Genomic DNA, 20,575 nt, shown 5'->3' with positions numbered 1-20,575 from the left:
TGAAATGACTATCCCTCCTCCCTCATTTAATGGTTCGAGTATCATTGTTGAGAATCAATTGACCATAGATACATAGGTGTATTTCTGGACTTTCAATTCTATTCCATTGGTCTTTATGTCTTATCATTATAGCAGTTCTACATTGTCTTGATTAGTGTAATAAGTTTGAAATTGGGAAATGTGAATCCTCCAACTTTGGTTTTTATTGTTGTTGTTGTCTGTGCTTATTTTTGTTTTGTTTTGTTTTTACTGAAGTTCAGATTTACCAACATGTAGTATAACACCCAGTGCTCATCCCATCAAATGCCCTCCTCAGTGCCCATCACCCAGTTACCCCAACCCCCTGTCCACTTCCCTTTGTTCGTTTTCCAGAGTTAGAAGTCTCTCATGTTTTGTCTCCCTTTCTAATTTTTCCCACTCAGTTCCCCTCCTTTCTCTTATAATTCCTTTCACTATTTCTTATATATATATATCCAACTTTGTTTTTCCTTTTTAAGATTGTTTTGGCTAACTTCATCCCTTGCATTTCCATACAAATTTTAGGATGAGCTTGTCATTTCTACAAAGAAGCCTGCTGGGATTCTGATAGAGATTGTGTTACTTCTGAAGATCAATCTGGTGGGTATTACCATCTTAACAATATTAAGTTTTCTGATTCATAAACACAGGCTATTTATTTAGATGTTTAATTTCTTTCAACAATATTTTATAGTCTTGAGAATATAAGTTTTATACTTCTTTTGTTAAATTTGTTCCTAATATTTTATTCTGGTTGATGAATTAGTTTCTTAATTTTTCTCTGTTCCTTGCAAAGTGTATAGAAATACAATTTGAATTTTGTACATAATCTTGTACCCTGCAGCCTTGATGAACTCTATTAGTTCTAATAGTTTTTTTTTTCTTAGTGAATGCCTTAGAATTTTCTATATATAAGATCATTTTATCCATGAATAAAGATAGCTTTACTACTTCCTTTCCAATCTGGATACTTTTTATGACTTTGACTTCTTAATAATAAAAGCAGAACTTTACATTTATTCTTATCACATTTAATTCTGTTTGTTTTAACCATAGTTCAATTCTTTTAATTTGGATAGTCTTCTAATGCATTTTATTTGCAATTCATCTTTTTATCCCCAGCAGTTGGCACATTGTCTCATGTTTTGCATTCAATAAATGTTTACAAGATTAAGATTATGGTATGAATATTCAGTTTGGCAAGGATATCTTTTCTGTTTTTTATTTACAAATGTTAAACAACAGGGGTACCATTAAAATTTCTGGGGCCCTAGGATATCAACGTGGTGGCAGTGGCATCAGAAGCTGCCCTTTCAGAGTACCAAGAGGTCACACCAGAAGTAGAAACAGCAGTTTCGAGAAGCAATGGAAACATTTATACTGGCCTTGTAGATACTAACTCCGGAAGATAGAGGAGGGGCATTCTCATTTGACTCAGGCAGCAGATGGCACCCAAGAGGTCACTGCAGGAGAAGAGGATAGCAGGCTGCCATTATGTAGGAGGAGAGACCTTGGTCATTTACAAATGTGAAGTGCTTTCTATGGACTCTTAAAATTAATGGAGGGGAATACTCTCAGTGGTCTGGGGATTCCAGAATAAAAAGTAGGGGTGAAAACCAAATGTGAGTCAATTTGTCTCAGGCTGCTGTGGTGTGGGAAAACTTAAGCTACACATGCAAAAATCTCTCTGTAACAAATTATTTCTTTGATTCTTCCTTCTCTTCAAAATGCTGAATGATTTTTCTCTTTTCCCCTCAATATTAAACCCCTATACTTCCTGCTTTGCTTCTTCAAACCCCACACTATCCACAAAACCTTGCTGTTGGCTTCAGTGCTCACCACTGACTAGATGTGACTGTAGCCCCTCAGATTCCACTCTCCCATCACAATCAATTGATATGTTCATTTTTTTTGAAAGTATTTTTCTGTGTTTTTCAGATTAGATAATTTCTATGTTCTTCCTTTAAGTTTGCTAAATCCTCCCTCTTCTCCATTCTTTTCTTGCATCCATTGGTTATTTTATTTTTCATTTATTAAGTCTCCATTTGGTTCTTTTTATATTTTCTGTATTTTTATTGAGACTTCTTGTCTTTCCATTTGTTTCCGGGGGGTGGGGGGGGGGCGGGCAGTGTCTTCCTTAATTCCTGAAACACGGTTTTAGAAGCTGCTTTATGTCTTTGACTTTTAATTCTAACACTATCCAGTTGGGGGTTGGTCTCCATTGATTGATTGTGTTTTTTCTTTTGAGCTAAAAGTTTTTGGTTCTTCTTATGCCAGGTAATTTTCAATCACATCCCGAACATTTTCAGGGTCTTGTTTAAATTCTAAGAAGATCACTGGGTGTTTTTTGTTGTCGTTGTTTCTTTGTTTTAGCAGAAAATCAGCCTTGTTAGGGTCAGGTCATAAATTCCAATAGTCTTCTTTGGGCTGTGGTTCCAGTGTCAGCTCTGTTTTTGAAGGCTTTCCCATGCTATTCAGATTTGGCCCATGTATGTGCCGCTCAGGGGCCAGTATAGGACCTGGGTGTTGGCCTACGTCATAGCAGGATTGTCAAAGCCTTTGGTGTGCTATCTGGATTCATGCACGCTCAGCTTGAAAGTAAGGTCTGTATGTAAACAACTTTATGAAGTCACTGTCTTGATCTTCTTCCTCTCTGGGCTCTACCTAAAACATTATGACTCCTTGAGGTCCACTTGTGGACTCCTCAATTCCGCCATGTAATTCTAATGACTATGTCTACATTTGAGACCAAGTGGTAGAAGGATGGAGACAGGACAAAGCACTGGGGAGTTTCCTCATGTTTTGGTACCACAGCTCCCATAGTTTAAGCAAAGGAGTCTCTCTCCATCAGAGTTTTAGGTTTCTGTTTGTCTGCTTCTGCTGTCACTGCCACCAGAGATTTTCTGGGGGTGGTGACTTGATGGTACTTTGAATTCTGGTCTACTTCCCTAAGTTGCCTGCTATCACTTATTTTTCCCAGTTTTTAGCTAGCTGCTCCATGCATTGTGTCTATGGTTTACAGTTGCTTCCAGTGAGAAAGACAAGATAGAGTGTGATTACTTACCTTCCTAGGAACTGAAATCTAATACTAACTTTTATTATAGGTAAATGTCCATCTCACTGGCCAGTTGTACAGTTGGGTCTAAAAAGTCTCATCTATAACATTTGCTGCATTTCTCTATCTCATCCTATGGACAGACAGACACTATCTCCCTCCTTCACCCAGTTCATTAGCCAATTTAATTAATTAATTAATAGATTTTATTTATTTATTTGACAGAGACGAAGAGAGGGAGAGAGAGCACTCCCACAAGCAGAGGGAGTCGCAGGCAGAGGGAGAGGGAGAAGCAGAGCAGAAAGCCTGACGTGAGGCTCAACCTCAGGACCCTGGGATCATGACTTGAGCCAAAGGCAGATGCTTAACTGACTGAGCCACCACCCAGGCACCCCAGCCAATTTTATTTATATTGCATTTAATTCTTTATCACTCCTCAGACAGTTATGCTTACATGATCTTTGGGCCCACCCACCAGACCAATTCTCAAACACAGAATCTCTCCATTACCTCTCCTGCCTCTGGAGCACTATAGATCTATCTTGTCTCAAATCCACATTACAGAAACTTTAACAGCCCGAATAGGGTGATGTACACAATCCTTACTGTGTTCATATTATGTCTTTTGTCATTCAAAATTATGTAATCTTAAGCCGTTTTCATTTAACTCAGGAACAAGATCAGAGAGGCTATTAATGTTATGAGCTAATAACGATTCAGAGGCTCTAATGAATACAGTAAGATGAGAAAATAAAATACTGAGTGTAAATATTGGAAAACAAATTTTCTTTTGTGATGAACATGACTGCATTTCAGGAAGACCCAAGAAATTATAGCAAGAAAAAGCCCATTAAAATTAAAAAGAGAATGTGGTAAGATGACTAGGTATAGGAAAATATTTTTTTAAAATAGATTTTTCTACCCCTGGAAATAGAAAAAAATATTCCATTCACAAAAGCAGCAAAAAATATAATATACTTAGGAAGAAATCTTACTCCTTGGACTCTTATTCCAAAGACTGGCAAACTGGGGCTGGCAGGCCAATCTGTTCTGTGGTCTGGTTTTCTATGGCTTTGGACTGAGAACTAAGAATGTTTTTTTAAATTTTTATAGGACTCTGAAAAAGAATAAGAAGAATATGCAACAAAGACCTTATGAAGCCCACAACGCCTAAAATATTTACACTCTGGTCCTTTACAGGTAAAGTTTCTTTAGAAGTAGAAGCACCAGTATATAAAGATACATGTGCATACTGCAGCATATTTGATGTGTCAGAAAAATGGAAATAAAGCAAATACTTGTCAGCTGGAAAATGATGGAATATATTACACTACAACCATTCCATAGAATATTATGCAGTCATTAAAAGGAATACGATATAGCCATATATGAAATTGATATAAATGAAATTCATGATGCAGTGAAAAGCAGGATATAGAGAAATTGTACATGTTTATTTTTATCTTTTTTATTATTTTTTTTTGCAAGACAAGCAACCCAATCCCCCATATAAGTAAGTGAATGTTAATATAGTTATGTTAACATGGAGAAAGAATATGAATGTTAGATTAAGGGGCATGAGCATTTTTGTAGGCCTCAGAGGTTTATGAGTGGGAGTGAGGAGGAGAGAGATAGGCTGGAGCTGTGGTTTAGGGATATGAATCTTTATAATGCAATCTTTACTACTTATTACCTGGAATTCTAATATAATGGTGGCCAACTTCCTATTGGCAGACTATTGCCAAACCTGCTATTTTCCTTACCACCAAACAGTCCCCCAGTGTATTTCTTGTTTAGAATCAGCGCCCATGGATTGTTCTTTGGCATTTGAACAGCTTTGTGGCTTTGGCAGCAGTCTGACTCAACCCTGACTCTGAACTCCTTCCTCTGTTGCAATCCATCCTCCCCCTCCTAAGTGACAAAAGCAGAAAGGTATTGCCATTACTGTCTTGTTGAGGACTGCCTGCTTAGGGAGTCCCCATCACACACTGATTAGTGCCTGTTAGGCCAAATGCCTCTCTAATTCAGCTCTGCCCCCCATAGAGATGGTTTATGGCCTCCCAGGTGTTAGACCCCTTTTTGCATATGACACTGCCTCTGTCATGGGAGCTAATAAAGGTTTTGTTCTAGTTATCTCACTGGGAGTAAAGTATAGCTAAACACTCATGCCTCATCCCCATGACATATTTTGTCCATTTTTACGATACTGGGTATTTACTTATGCAGGAGTATATCTTTTCATAACTTTCAAATATAGACCTGCTCTTGCTTTAGGTTATTGCTATAGGTGAAAAATAAACTATATGTCTTTGATATCCTTTGTCTATTAAGTTGACTTGGTACATTACCCATCTCTGGAGTCACTCCTTAACTGTGCTTTTGTCTTCCAACATAAGGGAGTACCCAAGGACCCTACATTCTAATTATTTATTAGGAGGTTTTCTGGACTTCACCATCATCTCACCATATGTTAATAAGTTGTTTTGCAAAATACAATGAAATTTTTAAAATATTCAGGCATCGTTAAAGATAACTTCAATGAAGAATAATTTAATAAAATCAGTCTTCGTTCGCCTCATTACAAAGCTTATGTCTTCAGCAATAAAATCACCAGACTTGTGGTCTGGTAAAAGGTCTAACATTCTGGAGGCAGAAGTCATGTCCTCATGTAGTGTCCAGGGGCTACAAGACAAATGATCGGAAATGGTCATATCCAGTTTTGGCCCATATGTGTTTTGGTGAGTTACCCTGGATTATCTTCTTTGGGGGCAGTGCAATGGGGAGGCAGGGTGACAGATAGCCAGATGACAGTGCAATGGTGAGGCAGGGTGGATAACTCCCAGTTATAGACAGTTTCCAATAAAGAAGAGAGGAAAAACCAGTCTTATCTGAGGCAATTTTTAAAACTTAAGGAAAAGCAACTGTCCTAGAGTTCTTCCAAAAATCTTAAGAGAAAATTAAAACAAGTGGCAGACTGGAAGAAAACATCTGCTACAGACTCCATAGACAAAGGCCCAATATCCAGAGGACACAAAGAGTTCCTACAAATCAAAAAGAGCAATTCAACCAGCCAATGGGCAGAAGATATGAGACACATGAAAAAGCATTCAATTCCACCAGCTGTCAGGGAAATGCAAATTAAGACAATAATAAAATACCATTTTTTGCTCTCCAACTGGCAAAACCTAAAATGACTGATATTATCATGGATAAGCAATGGGGCAGAGGAATGGGTACTGTCACACATTGATGGGCATACAAACTAATGAAACCCTTTTGGGAAGGCAACTGGGAGTCCTCATTAAAATTAAAAATACACATCCACTGTTGTTTTCCCCAATTCTTCTTTGAAGCATCTAACTCAAAGAAACACTCACATTTGTACACAAAAATGCATGCATTGCTTGTGACAGAAAGAAATTGGGAAAAAAGTGAAATGGCTGTTACAAAGGAGTAGTTAAATAGATGATAGTTTATTCATATTTACAAGTAGCCCCATCAAAAATGGTGAGTAGTTGACCCACACTCACTGTTATATGAGAAAAGCAAGGTGCAGAGTAACATGTACATTATGGCCTTATTTATGCAACAAAACAGGGTATCTTCATATGTGTCTGCTGACTGGCTGTGTGTGTGTGTGTGTGTGTGTGTGTGTGTGTGTGTGTTTGTGTGTGTATGTAGTATCTATCTATCTATCTATCTATCATCTATCTATCTATCTATCTATCATCTATCATCTATCTATCTATCTATCTATATATATATATATATCATCTATCTAAAAATGCACAAAAGAGGATGGAAGAACACGCATCAAATTGTTGGAAGTGGTTACCCCTCTCTGGGGAGGGGGAATAGTTGGTATTGTGGAGAAGAAATTAAGAGGGCTGTCAGATTTTGATATGTATCTTCATGTAGTTTTTGAACATTCTACAGTGAAACTGCACCCATGAATCACATGTACAATTAAAAAGAGTCAGAAACTAAATCTCCAAAGAATTTACAACTTTCTAACTGCATATCAGGGGAGACAGCCTAGGAAGGTAGGCCTGCCCTTCCTTCGCTAGCTTAGCCCTTCTCTACCTCGTGCCAATCTCTCTGCCTCCTTCCTTTATTATACTGCTGGAAGGAAAGAGGGGGTAAAAGCTTCCTTCACTGGTTCCTTTTCCTTCTTTTTATCATCAACTTGAACTCAGAGAGAACATGTGCCCTTCCTGGGTACTGATACAACAGGAGCCTAACACCTTTGTTCATAGTTGAGTTGTGAATTTTCCTGCCATCCAAGGGCATTGACCTTGGAGCCCAACAGAAACTGGTTCCAGATCTGGCTCTACCCCTGACTAAGCAATGCATTAATTAGCATGTTTAACCTCCCTGGCTCCAGCTTCTTCATCTTTATTAAATAATAGGTTAATACTTGTATGTCTATCAAAGTTAGTTCTTATGATTAACATGGTGGGGACTTCACCTCTTTGATTCTTGGTAGCCCAAATTCTGTGCTTGGACACTCAATGGCTGGCCTTGAGCTGCTCTGTTTACTCCCAGTCCTTTCAGGCAACCCCAATCTGTCCAAACATGGATACCAAACTTCAGGGAATCCCATTGGCACTCCGGCTCACCCTGCCTGTGGCTGCCCTTCCAGTTTGCTCAGGCAGGTGCCCAGAGTCCTGTTGTTACTATTTTCCCCACACAAACTGCTGGGGCTGGGCTTTTGTTCAGGATATGCTTGACTGGTGATGCAGCCTGAGCATGCTCGGGAGCATCTCTGCTTTTTAAATTTTGTTCAAGAGCTGACATCTACCTGCTGGAAGGGGAGTGCTGAGTCTCTGAGGATGGATAAATGTCTTTGAATGGTATCTGATCCCCTCCTCTACAGGTCTGGGCTTTAACTAGCACATCTTGGCATGGAGCTGCACATGCGTATTTTTAGTCTGGCTTGGGTAAGTTGTGGTGCAGACTATGTGTTAGGGGGTGGGGCTGGTCCACAGGGTCGGGCTACTCTAAGAAGCCAACAGCAAACCCAAGCTATCTCCACCTTGAACAGAATGACCACTGTAGGGGAGGGACAGTCCCACCCTTGTGTGCCCTCTGATTTTGAAAGCTCTTGCTGGTTTTCGGCAGGGAGCTCATCAGTGATTTCAGGGTGGCTGGCAGTAGACACAATAAATCCTCTGCTAGTTTCAGCTCTTCTCTGTACAGCATAATTGACAAAGACCCTACCTACTTCTAAGCCAGGTTTAATTATTCCTCTTGTTTAATTGATATAAGATAATGAAATTCACTTTCTCTCCTTAGAGGTGAAACAACAAATCTTTCTCTGGCAAATCAGTACAGTGACCCAGCTGGTTCTGGGTTTGAAGACAGCCTCCTTCAAAGAGCCTAGATAGATGTCCACTGATAGATGAATGGATAAATAAGATGCAATATGCAGACACACACACACACACGCACTTGTGTCCGCACACACAGTGGAATATTATTCAGCCATCAAAAAGAATGAAATCTTGCCATATGCAATGATGTGGATGGAAGCAGAGGGTATTATGCTAAGTAAAATAAGCAGTCAGAGAAAGACAAATACCATATAATTTCACTTATATGTAGAGTTTAAGAAACAAAGCAGATGAACATAGGGGAAGGAAAGGAAAAGGAAAATGAGACGAAAACAGAGAGGGAGATAGACCTATAGACACTGAACTTCAGGGAACAATTTGGGGTTTGCTGGAGGGGAGGTGGGGGGGAAAGGGCAATGGGGTGATGGGCATTAAGGAGGGCACTTGAAGTAATGAGCACTGGGCATTATATGCAACTGATGAATCACTAAATTCACCCTTGAAACAATACATTAAATGTAACTAAATTGAATTTAAATAAAAAGTTTAGTATATGTGCTGCCGAAGCGAGCACGAATTTAAATAAAAAGTTTAAAAAAAGCCTCCTATTCACAGAGTGCGGAAAGGACCCTCAGCCTGCAGAGATTACCCTTTTACAGATACACGCCTGTCATTCCCCATCCGTGACCTTCCTGGTTTACATAAAAGTTGGCACTCTTCTGCAGGGTTACTCAGATATCCAGATAATCATATCTGCTGGCAAAGTCACTTTTGAAATACTTGTATGAAAATTATCATGTCAAGGATGTACATCACTGCTCTGATGAGATTAGATGCATCAGCTGCCTTCTGAAAGTCTGAAATGACTCTCGTATGAGGGGAAGAAATTTTATTTTAAGGCATTTCATTAAACCAAATAGGTGTTGGGAAGATTGGTTCTTTGCAAAAGATTCTACTCAGGGCCTCAACTGATGCCATATTCCACAATAAAGCCTAAATGAGTTGAGTGGGAAAAATAGACAATAAAAAACTAAAGAAAATTTAGAAAGCTTTAAACAAATACTCAGCAATGAACAACCCATCATTATTATTGTTCCAATGACCCTTTCTAAGCACAAAAGCAATAAAGGAAGTCATAAAAGAAAAGATCAATGGATTTGACTATATAAAAATAACAAAATAGAACCCTATATATTATAATGCACTTTACAAAGATTAGTCACTAGTACTGTTGGCAAAACACAGGCGAAATGGTGTGCTGCTTCCTTTAGACCATGAAAATGAAAGAATTGCTAGAACTTTATAAGAGTTGAATGAACAAAAATCATTAGAGCTCTCTGTAAGCTAAAGCCAAGAGGATACAGGATGTCAATCGCTACCCCAGCAATACCCATTATTCTTTTAAAAGGTAAACCTCCCCTGCTGTCGAGGTGGCCTCTTTCTGAAAAATGAGACCACTTTTCCTCCCCGGCTGCTGGACCAGGAGTGGGTTTCTGACCTCAACACAGTTTTAAGCTGGCCAGCAGGTGCTGTCCTCGAGGCCAAGAAAGAATAGAGTGGGTCACTCAAGTTCTCTCTCTCATAACTCTGAGCGAAGAAATAAGCAAATGATTAGCTCATTAACCTTGGGGATAGAGTGTTAAAGGAGGCTTTCAGGTATAGCTGCGGCAGAATAAAGGCAGGGGCAAAGGCCTACGGTCAGCAGGAGTAACAGGTTGCAGGAGCAAGCATGCATAGAGGTGGCAGGAGGCTCTGAGGGAGGCGTGGGGAAGGTGCACTGGGCTCCAGAGCTACACTGGTTCCTGCCATCCCCCTGGTCCTGGCTCTGGTTTCCATTTCAGCTTGGAGGGGTCTCAGACCTTACTACTGTATATTGATGAAATTCTTGCATCCTAAGCCTGAGCTAGCTCAACTGGGTTTCTATTTCTGAAAATTGAAAGAGCCAAACTAAAAGTGATTGTTTCTGTGACCCAAAGCCCAATTCAGAGTGATATGAGCTTCATCCTTGAGAGGCAGGAATGGGCAATAATTACAGTAAGTAGAAACCCTAATGAATGGTGTTTATGTTTTCTGGAGAACAGGTTCTTTTGCACAGAAGGGGCTGGTTGGCCTGGAGACTGACTCTAATTGCTGTTAGGGGCATTTGCTCACCCTGTGAGCCGTCACCACCCCTGTGAGACCCTGTATCTCAAAGCCCTTGTCTTTGTTTTGATTCTCTTTGTGTCTAGGGCTATTTGCCAGCCTTCCAACAAAAAACTTTGTTTTCTAAGAGAAGATGCCCCATATGGAGGTAGTTTAAGTCTATAAAGGAACATCCTCCATGGTAAATTTAAAACTTGCTTCTCCAGTCTACAGTGAGTTTGATTGGTATGGCTCTCCTGAATCCACCCAGACAAGGCCAGATCCCAGACCCTGGTTCGTATGCTAAGGTAGGACTTCGGGAAAGCAGCCATCCATCTTCGTTGGCTGTCATTCCAAGCAGATCATGGCTTTCTTTTTTATACATGACGATTATTAGTGTTCCCTCTTGTCAGTTAATATACTCTACAGCCCTCTGGCTTGCTCAGATCATTTTTGTTTGTTTGATCTCTAAACTATGACAGCAGAGCACTCAATCAACTCTGTGAAGACATCAGTCATGCTGGTTATAGGCTGTCACTCATATTGCTGCATGTCTTGGAGTTTCAGCATTATAGATTGTTACAGAAGGGACCTCAAGAAGTCAGCTTTGCCTTTTTTGTTTCTACATTCCCTGAGTCATCTCAGAAAGATGTCTATCTATCCTGCTTTTAAAGATTCCTAGAATCTCTAACCATTTCATTACCTTTTGGACACAATATCTTTTCATGTGATTAACTGTATTTGCAATACAACTGAAAATTACTTTATCCTTTTTTTTAAAAAAAGATTTTATTTATTTATTCATGAGAGGCACACAGAGAGAGGCAGAGACACAGGCAGAGGGAGAAGCAGGCTCCCTGCAGGGAGCCCAATGTGGGACTTGATCCAGGACCCCAGGATCACACCCTGTGTCAAAGGCAGATGCTCAATCACTGAGCCATCCAGGTGTCCCACTTTCTCCTTTTTGAAACTCTTTAAAGATGGAATTACAATTTGTTGGTCCCTCTGTATGACATTAAGTCATATACTGTCAGCTCGCTTCAGACTATATTCCTTGGGCAGAAACCAGTGTCATGCAGCAGGCTCATTTGCTCATGAAGGATTTTTTTTCTCTAGCAAGTTAAAGTTGTTGCACCACCAAGAAAAAGTCACCACATAGAAAGCTTGTGGAGCTGAGCCTAGTCGGCCGTAGAGCAGCACAGGACTGTACACATTCCCTTCTCCCTGCATTCCTTCTCCGGGTAGGGAGTGGTCAGTGCTCTTTCATAGAAGAAAGGGCTTCTTTCTTATCATGTGGCTCTTCTCATCTTTGTGCATGTCCTTCATGTTTCCACACTTCAGTGCCTCAGCTCTTCCTTATGCCCTCTTCTCTCACGAAGCCTCAAATTGGAAAAGAAATCTGGTGTTTTAGATAGTGTCTCCCCATGTAGGAGGAATGTAACATTTCCTTCTACTTATATCACTGTTTTTATTAGGATTGTAATTGGTTCTGTTAGAGCTCTAGTTATGAAGTTACATAGGTTTTGAGAGGTCATCCCAATCTCAAGTTTCTCACAAGTCTGATTATTTTTTAGCATGTAATTCTGCACTTCGGTCATTACAGCAGAAGCACTGATACTTAAAACCGATTTTTATATTTCCCATGCACAAGCTCTCTGTTTTATAGGATAAATTACTTTAACTGTTATCATTTCTCATAGGATCTACAATTCATTCCTTTATAGATGACTTTGTTTCTTTTTTTTAAGATTTTATTTATTTATTCATGAGAGACACAGAGAGAGGCAGAGACATAGGCAGAGCGAGAAGCAGGCTCCCTGCGGGGAACTTGATGCGGGACTTGATCCCAGGACCCCGGGATCACGACCTGAGCCGAAGGCAGATGCCCAACCACTGAGCCACCCAGATGCTCCTGACTTTCTGTTTCAAGCCACAGAAGAATTTCTGAAAGGTCTGCAGTGAACTTGCTTGTTCTGTGTCCAGCATTTCTTCCTTTGGAGAAAGATAACTCTTCAATTCCTTACAAATCTTGTTCAGTTTACGTGGTTCAGGCAGGTTAAGCTGCTGCCTGAGGAATGGGCATAGCCTTTAGGCTCAGCCAATCAAAGTATTTCGTTCCACTTGGATGGAGGGATTGCTTTAGAGATGGACACATGATCTAAGCCAGGCTAAGCATTCTCCCTCCAGGGACTTTTTGCCAACATTGCTGGGAAAGATCACATTTACTGGAATTATGAATTCCAAAACCATGTAAATTGAGAACTTTCAGAGGTACCTTGTCACTAGATGGGGTGAGGCCATCAGGGAACTTAGTCAAATAGCCCTGAGAGATGGAAGGTAGGGGGAGGGGGAGGAGGAAAAGGAGGAAGAGGAAGAGGAGGAGGGAGAGAAGGGTACATGCAAAGCCAATTGTACTCCTTGGACCTGCAGGTTACATGAGATAGTAAATTTCCTTCTACACTTATAGCCAAACTTAGTTTTGAGAATATAGTATTTTTCCACTTGAAGGTAACACATTTCTGTCTTGTGGTCACTAATGACTTCTACGCTTGCCCTTAATCAGGGTTTCTCTAGTGCTTACTGGAGCCTGTTTGCATGAAGCTAAGTACTTCATGACATCCATTCCTACTAAACCTCATAGAAGTTAATGCTTTGAACTCTCTCATGTTTTCTGAAGCATCACTAAACCCATTCCATTGGAATTGTATGGAGCCTGAAAATACAACCCCACTATTCTATTTTCTAAACCAAGGAAGATGATGGTTGAAACCCATGTGGGGCACTGAATCCTACCAGGGCTACTGCAAATCCATAGCATATCTTTCTGCAAACCAGAAAAAGTCATACCTTTCTAAGGACACATGCAGCCCTGAGCTGATGCATATGGAAATGAGAGCAAGAGCAGGCTGGGTTTCAGGCCCCACTGTCCCCTGCAATTGAGCCCCAATAGGCACAAGGTGACCTGTCATTAGTCATGTGACAAAGACTCTTTTCATCCTCTTGGGCTGTGTGTGCATGAGCTAGGGTATAGTTTGAGCTTTTTGCTGGGCACACCAGATAAGGGCTAAAGATTCACAAGACCTGAGGGACAGCTGAGTAAAATCTTAAACTCAGAAGACAATGTCAAAGTCAGATAAATCCGAATTTATGGAGATCATAAACTGTATTGAAAAGTTTTGGAGTTGGGCAGAAATGGAATTTAATTTCAACTTGTTCACATAGAGGGAACCTCACTAACACAGCATTTTTTAAAATCTTCAAAATAATGATGATTCCCTATTTCATAGAATCTAGATTATGTTCAATGTTAAGACTAATTTTCATTCCAGAGGTTCGTAAAGTGTGAAAAAATGGCCAAATGTATCTTGATTTCAGAAGTGTGAAGACTAAAAATCATGATCTAGAATCTATGACACATGGTAATAACCCTGCCTCCCTGCCCCCTGTACAGGTCATGGCTCTTCTTTGCAAGGATTAAATGAGATAGCATATGTCAAGTTCTTGACACAGCACAGTCAGTGCTCAGTACGTGGCGGAAGATGTCTTTGGGGTGGCTGTTACTTGGAGATAGTGCCAAAGAGTAACAAAAGAATATACTTAATTCAGGTTTTCATAATCTAGTGAAATTACCTGGATTTTCATCTTTCTCCTACTCCCAGATAAGCTACTAGAAGCCAACATGCACCAACAGGTCCAGAAGCAAAGCTTAAGGGAAGACACCAGTACAGAAAAGGCACCTTACTGAAAATTGTCCTATTTATCCCGTTGATGGAGACCTGGATCAGAGAAATGATTTCTCAACACCCAAATGTGTAAGAGAAATATTTTATTAAAGAGTGTTTTTCAAAGCGGGGGCGCGGGGTTGGGGTCCTTTGAATTTAGAGTAGGAGAAAGAAACCTTTCAGAGTGTTTTGTTAGCTTTCTAGTGTTTGCTTTTCCCCTTTACCTCCTGCTAACAGCTACTTCCATTACCTTTCCTGTGGTTTTTGAATTGATCACTGATTGGCCCGCTAGTGAAAATCCTTCTGTGCAGCATGTTGTGAGGTTAGTTTTCATTTAGGCCTGGAGGGGTCGGTGGAAGATGAAGAGTTAAGCTCTGTCCCTTGACTCCAGAGCAGCCAGTTCTGGGACTGATCTAGGAGGGGACCTTATGCCAAAGGACAGCCCCTCATCGTTCCTTGTTGCCAAAGACAATGCTGCCAGTAGTAGAACACTCACATAGAAGAACGAACGCCGAAATTCTAGTAAGTGAAAAATGGCCTGGTTGATGCCACTGCTTTTAACTGGGTCTAATTCTTTTCCCCTAGTTTGGGCTCAATGGCATTTTTAGAGATATGATGAATGGAAGCAGGGTATGTGTGAATGTGTTAAATACACAGCCCATGTGATGAAAAGCAGTCTAACACTCTTGTGTACGGGACACATACATACAGTGAAAACAGCTTTCCTACAGAAACAAAAGACTACTTTTTTTTGAGGGGGGAGATTTTAAATTGACTATTTCTTTCATTTCTGATTTCAATGGATTTGAAATCAGAATTGATGTAAATGGTGTACAGAGAAGGACGGAAAAGGCAGCAAGAGTTTATCTACCTAGTTTGGGTTGGCTTGTTACAAGAAATGGAAATAATATGGAAGTTTTGGTTGACTTATTATGTCATGTAAAATTAGGTATGATGTGGTTATAAGTGAGTTGTTAGCCTTTAGGAATTTTTGAGGATGAAACTCAAGTGACAGTCCTAGATCACAATGTCAGAGAAAACGAATTACCCAGGAAGGGACCTGAACTTAAATCACATGGGCTGGTTGATCTGTAGTTCACAAGTACAGTTTTAATTTCCTCTCTGCAGGCCAATTCCATGTGCACTTCACAGCATCCCATTCCTGCCTCGGGGTACAGAGGCAGGATGTGGCACAGTTTGGGAGCGGAGCTGAGTCACAATCCCACACATGTGATGGTACATCTTTGCCAAGCTCCCACCTCCTGACTCTTGGATTCACTAAGTCTAAGATTTCAGTCACTAGGGACTGAAAATTCCACTTCATTTAATTTCTCCCTAGGAAAAATTGCACTTAGAAAGGTCACAAGTCTCCTGAAAGCAGTTTCCTTCAAGATTGCCTTGGAAATTTTAAATTTAAATGTGTGTACAAGTTCCACCTTATACTTTCTTCATCTCAGCCTTGTGTTGGACATGCAGTGGTGATGGGCTACTTCCTGGGGCCAAGCACCAGGACAGCTTGTTCAGTAAGGAGGCCGTCTCAGTGATCCAACTCAACCGGGCCCCCTGGGATCAAAAATACATTTGGAAGATGGGTGGCCAGGGGATGGATCTTAGTCTGCTCTTTGCATAAAGTAAAGGAAGAGGGATATTGGCTTTATTAGCACCACTAAACTAACTACTTTTTTGGTAGTAATGAATGCTTGAATCTCAACATTGGTATGAGGTCTGCTTGTTATGATCTAGAAAAAACAAAGGTTTACTTGCCCAGGGTTTCTGCTAGCAAATCTGGACTCTTTGTGTGTCTAGATCATTCTCTCCAAGAGACCAATTACAGCTCTCATGCACTCAGACCCTGGCTCTTTGGGCAGGGCAGCCGTAGAGCCACAGGGCAGCTTCTGACTTGCCTCCTCCTGAGAAGGTGGCAAACTGGATCCATGAACATATGATATTGCACCCAGACTATGGAGAATTAGGAACTATCTGTGACAACAACCTGTACTCAGAGTGAAAACATGGATTACTATAGGCCATTGGTCTCTTTCATCATGAGTCTATTTCATTAGTGTTGGAATGAATAATTTTACTTTGGTTGAGAGAGTTATATATTTTTCAAGAGAAAAACTTTAAATTACTTTTTGGGGGAGAAGCTGTTTCTAAAAGCAGTTTCTTTTCCCTCTTATAAACAGACCTCCAGGGATAAAAACAGACCACTGGGTCCTTTGAGTCCTACAAGGCTGGCAAGTCGGCCCTGGACACAGTGAGGCCTCCATTCTTTCTCTGCCCTCCCTTCTTTCCAGGCCACCCAGCCAAGTGGGCCACCATGACCCTGGGCTGCTCCTTAGCCCTGAAGTCATGGCACTGCCAACTGGGCACTGACCTAGAACCAATTTCTTTATTGCTTTGGGTCACTGAACCCTCTGACAATCAGACAAACTTTGGATATTATCTCCAGAAAGATGTACACACCCTTAACACCCAGGGTTTTTTTCTTTTTTCCCATGTAGTTTTAGGGGTTTGGGAATCCAGGTCAAGAAAGGAGTTTGTAATCTTTGTGGGTTTTTTATTGTTTCTTGTTTTGTTTTGTTTTGTTTTTGCCAGGAATCCTTCTGGCAATCTGATGAAGCAATGAGCCTTGTCTCAGAATGATGATTTTTAGGGTGCACAGAATAAAAAGAAAAAAAAAAACATTGGATTTTAAGAGAAATCAGTTATACTGAAATAGTTAACCAAATTTTAAAACTTTTTGAGATACAGAAATACCTATATGCTTTTATATAAATGCATTAAATAATAAGATCTCACAGTGAGTCTAATAACTATCATAATTTAGAAGTACTGACAAGTATAAAAGATACTTAATGATATCTGCCACAATGGGCTGTGAAATGAAAATGTCTGCAATTTCCAGGGGTGACAGGTGTTGCTAGTCCTACTGGGGTCACCTGCCTACATTTATCACTGAAGGTATGCTAAATTGCAGTTAGAGGTTGGTGAAAATAAAGGCTCATTTTCCCCCTATCGGAGTTCCTAGATCTTAGGTTAAGAACCCCTGGGACCAGAGGGATTCTCTGCATGGTGCTGGGCATGGCTCAGGGCCCGGCTGCCTCAGGCTGCAGAGGTGAATGTGAGACTCCTATTTAGAGACAGGGTGCCTGAAGCTGCTCTAATTTTCCACATTCTGTAGGAAAAGCCAAAGGGAACACTCCAGTGGCTTACTTATGAGGGGAGGCGGGTGGGGACAAGGGAAATGCGGGATGTCAGCTGTGAACAGGGAGGTAACTTCTGCCTTCAGAGCTGCCTCAGCCTGGAAGATAGGACTCTGGGTGTCTTCTAGCTTGGGAAGAAGGAAACATTTTCTTCTCACTTTGACAAAAATATGAAGCATACTTGTATTGGGTTTGCCTCCTGCCTTGGCCTCATCTTTCCAAGGACGCTCACCTAAGTGGCAGAGTCCTACTGGGCAGCCTACGCCCGGGAAGGCACAGAGGCTCCTTTGCCTTCTCCTCCTCCCACTGGTTACCGAATGGTACTGAAAAATGTATGCCTGTGTCAGAAATGCTAAGTATAAACTTTGTGGGGTGGGGGATGTAAAAGTGTTTCATAGCACTTGAAAATATGAAACTCCACTGTAATCTTGCCATTATGACTAGTTGAGCTATGGTTGAGGAACACCGGAGGGAAAAGCAAAAGTTTCTCATTGGGATGCTAGAGCTCAGGCCTGCGTGAGGATGAAAAGTTCAAGTTCTAGACAAAAGAAAACACTTTTCCTGATGGATAGTAGGAGAGATGACAAACTTCCAAGGAAAGGCACTCACAAAGCAGCTTCCTTGGCAGGGACATCTTGAAACCCGGCTTCATGGTTATTTGGAGGGACATCATGACCTGATTTTCACCAGGAAAATGGTCTGTGAAAGAGGCTCAAAGAATATCATCTGCTTACCAATTTTGCTTCTTGTTTCATTTATACTTTCTCCTAGGGCCTTTGCTTCAGAAAATCTACGGGGGCAGGGGGAAAGAAGAAGAGAATTTAATGTTTTCTGTTCATCCCAAATTAGTCTTTAAAAATAATAGAGATTATAATCTCTATTATAGAATAATAATAATTTCTGAGAACTCTCTAAGAAAATTTAAAACTTTATGGAAACACGTAAAAGAAAATCTAAATAAATGACATGTATTAGGCTTAAAAAGAGATAAAATTTGTATTAATTACTGCTATCATGAATTTTTACTTCTCTATCCAGCACAGAATATTCATTCTCATATTCTATAATTTAGTACTTATAATTTTGAGTGTTTTATCATGCAAGGGTAAGACTTTTGTACTTTGCTGTGCTCTATTAATCATAGCACCTAGATCCTACAGTTATAGTCGAGAATGCATGCCTACTATAACTTAAGTAACATTTTTCTTCCCCCTGATTATAAAGTAATAGGTCAGAGGGTGGCAAACTGTGGCTGGTCTTTGAAACACATTCAGGCCACCACCTACTTCTGTAAATGAAGTCGTATGGGAACACAGCCACTGTGATTCATTTATACATTGTCTATGGCTGCTTTCAGATTGCATTGGCAGAGGTGAGTAAATGTGACAAAGACTGTGTGGCCTGCGAAGCTGAAAATATTTACTATCTGGTCCTTTACAGAAAAAGGTTGCTGATTCCTCTTGTTTATGATGTTAAATCACATTTTTAAAATATGAAAACAGAAAAAAAAAATCCCTAATAATCCTCCCCAGAAACTAGCACATTTTGAGCTCCATCCAGTCTTTTTTTTCTACTCAGTTTTTATAGTTAAGATCATACCATGCATACAATTTTGTGCTTTGATTATTTTTCACTTAGCAGTATTAATCCTTCCTCCTGCCATTAGAAACTTGTCCATCGTCTTTGATGGCTGTCTACTAGTCTGCCAGATGGTTGTGCTGGTGTCTTCTTAATGATTTCTATGTATTTTCCAACAAATATGACTGAGATGCTTGTTGAGAGCCCAACTTTGTGGTGATGAAGCGCTGTAGGATATGGCCTACGTGAGAAACATGCATTCCAGTTCTCTATACACTGTGGGCCTTTAAGAAATGTCAGTCTTGGGACACCTGGGTGGCTCAGTGATTGAGTGTCTGCCTTCAGCTCAGGTTGTGATCCTGGGGTCTGGGATCGAGTCCTGTATTGGGATCCTTGCAGGGAGCCTTGCTTCTCTCTCTGCCTGTGTCTCTGCTTCTCTCTGTGTGTCTCTCATGAATAAATTATAAAATCTTAAAAAAAAAAAGAAATGTTAGTCTTTCCCTTCTCCTTTTTGCCATGGGATTTAAAGGGCAACCGAAAGGCTATGAAACAAATCCCTAATATGTGGCTATAGTATATCATTATGCTACTGTGGATAGCCCTGGCTAAGCCATTGGACTATGCCCAGGGAGGGGTGGGTCTGTCTGTTGAGTGGAGAGTAGTCAGGAAAGCTTCCTGTACAAGGTAGGATTGACCTGGTTTTTATGGATGCATAGGACGTGCTAAGAAAACTCTACCCACCATCACGCTTCATTAACTATCAACCCTGGGCCTATTTGATTTTAACGATCTCCTCTCTCCTCATTGTCTCTCCACCACCCAGACCTTTCTGGACCCCAGTAAATCCCAGGTATCACGTCATTTCATCTGTTCAGTTCTTTGGTTGTGTAGATTTTGTTAGAGGAGGTGGGACGAGGAGGGCATTCCAGGCAAGGGAACGAGGTAAGCAGAGGCCAGAGTGCTGCGATGGCCGTGTGCGTGCTGGAGGAGAAGTGGGAATGACGTCACTGCTATTATCCGAGTCTGGCTGCTTGGCCTGTGACTGCAGACGGGAAGTTTCCAAGGAAGGGACTAAATTTCCTCTCAATGTTAGGTTTCTTGAGACTCCACCCCAGCTCCCTTATTAGGGTGTCTAGGCTCACGACAGATGTATGGAAGGTGCTCTGTTCCGCTAGGGCCTGTCACCTTCTGGAGAGACGTGCAGCAGCCCCCTTTGATGCCGTTGAGATGGAATTTGGTTCAGCGGACATTCACGGCAGTCACTGCGCTGGGCCCCGTGGGTTCACAGTGGCCTCTGCCTGCTGGGCAAGCGCACCTGAGGAGGGGTCCAGGCCGCTCGCAAGAGGAGGGCGATTTTCATCCTGTAAGTTCTGCCAAGTGGTGGGCGGACTGCGAATGCCCCAGCCCTAGGGCTCCACAGGGTTTGCAGACCCTTCACTGCCCAGCCAAGGGCTCCTGTACGCCTCTTCCCCTAGCATTCCCTCACCCATTTGGATTCTCGAGCATATGGAAGACACGAGGCTGCTGAGCTGCTGAAATTCA

The 20,575-nt window shown here is 41.0% G+C and overlaps 1 protein-coding gene and 1 long non-coding RNA gene across 21 annotated transcripts in view; one reads left to right on the top strand and one right to left on the bottom strand.

The window, feature by feature from the left end:
- The window catches only part of LOC144317560 (uncharacterized), a 36,393-nt gene extending 22,063 nt beyond the window's left edge, over positions 1 to 14,330 (top strand). Inside the window, exons 2-4 of the long non-coding RNA XR_013383555.1 lie at positions 544 to 618; positions 4,187 to 4,273; positions 14,187 to 14,330. This is a non-coding gene — a long non-coding RNA (uncharacterized LOC144317560). The remainder of the gene's footprint in view (positions 1 to 543; positions 619 to 4,186; positions 4,274 to 14,186) is intronic.
- KIF6 (kinesin family member 6) overlaps positions 1 to 20,575 on the bottom strand; it is a 381,228-nt gene that overhangs the window by 74,587 nt on the left and 286,066 nt on the right. For all 20 annotated transcript variants that reach the window (XR_013383557.1, XR_013383558.1, XR_013383556.1 and 17 more), the window contains one exon: positions 18,190 to 18,245. Coding sequence is in view for 7 of the 20 variants with exons in the window: in XM_077904139.1 (XP_077760265.1) it covers positions 18,190 to 18,245 (56 nt within the window). In the remaining 13 variants the exon portion in view is untranslated. The remainder of the gene's footprint in view (positions 1 to 18,189; positions 18,246 to 20,575) is intronic.

Source organism: Canis aureus, chromosome 7 (genome assembly GCF_053574225.1).
Source record: "Canis aureus isolate CA01 chromosome 7, VMU_Caureus_v.1.0, whole genome shotgun sequence".
NCBI lineage: Eukaryota > Metazoa > Chordata > Mammalia > Carnivora > Canidae > Canis > Canis aureus.
Note: the sequence above shows the minus strand (reverse complement) of the source record. Positions and strands in the feature narration are given on the sequence as shown.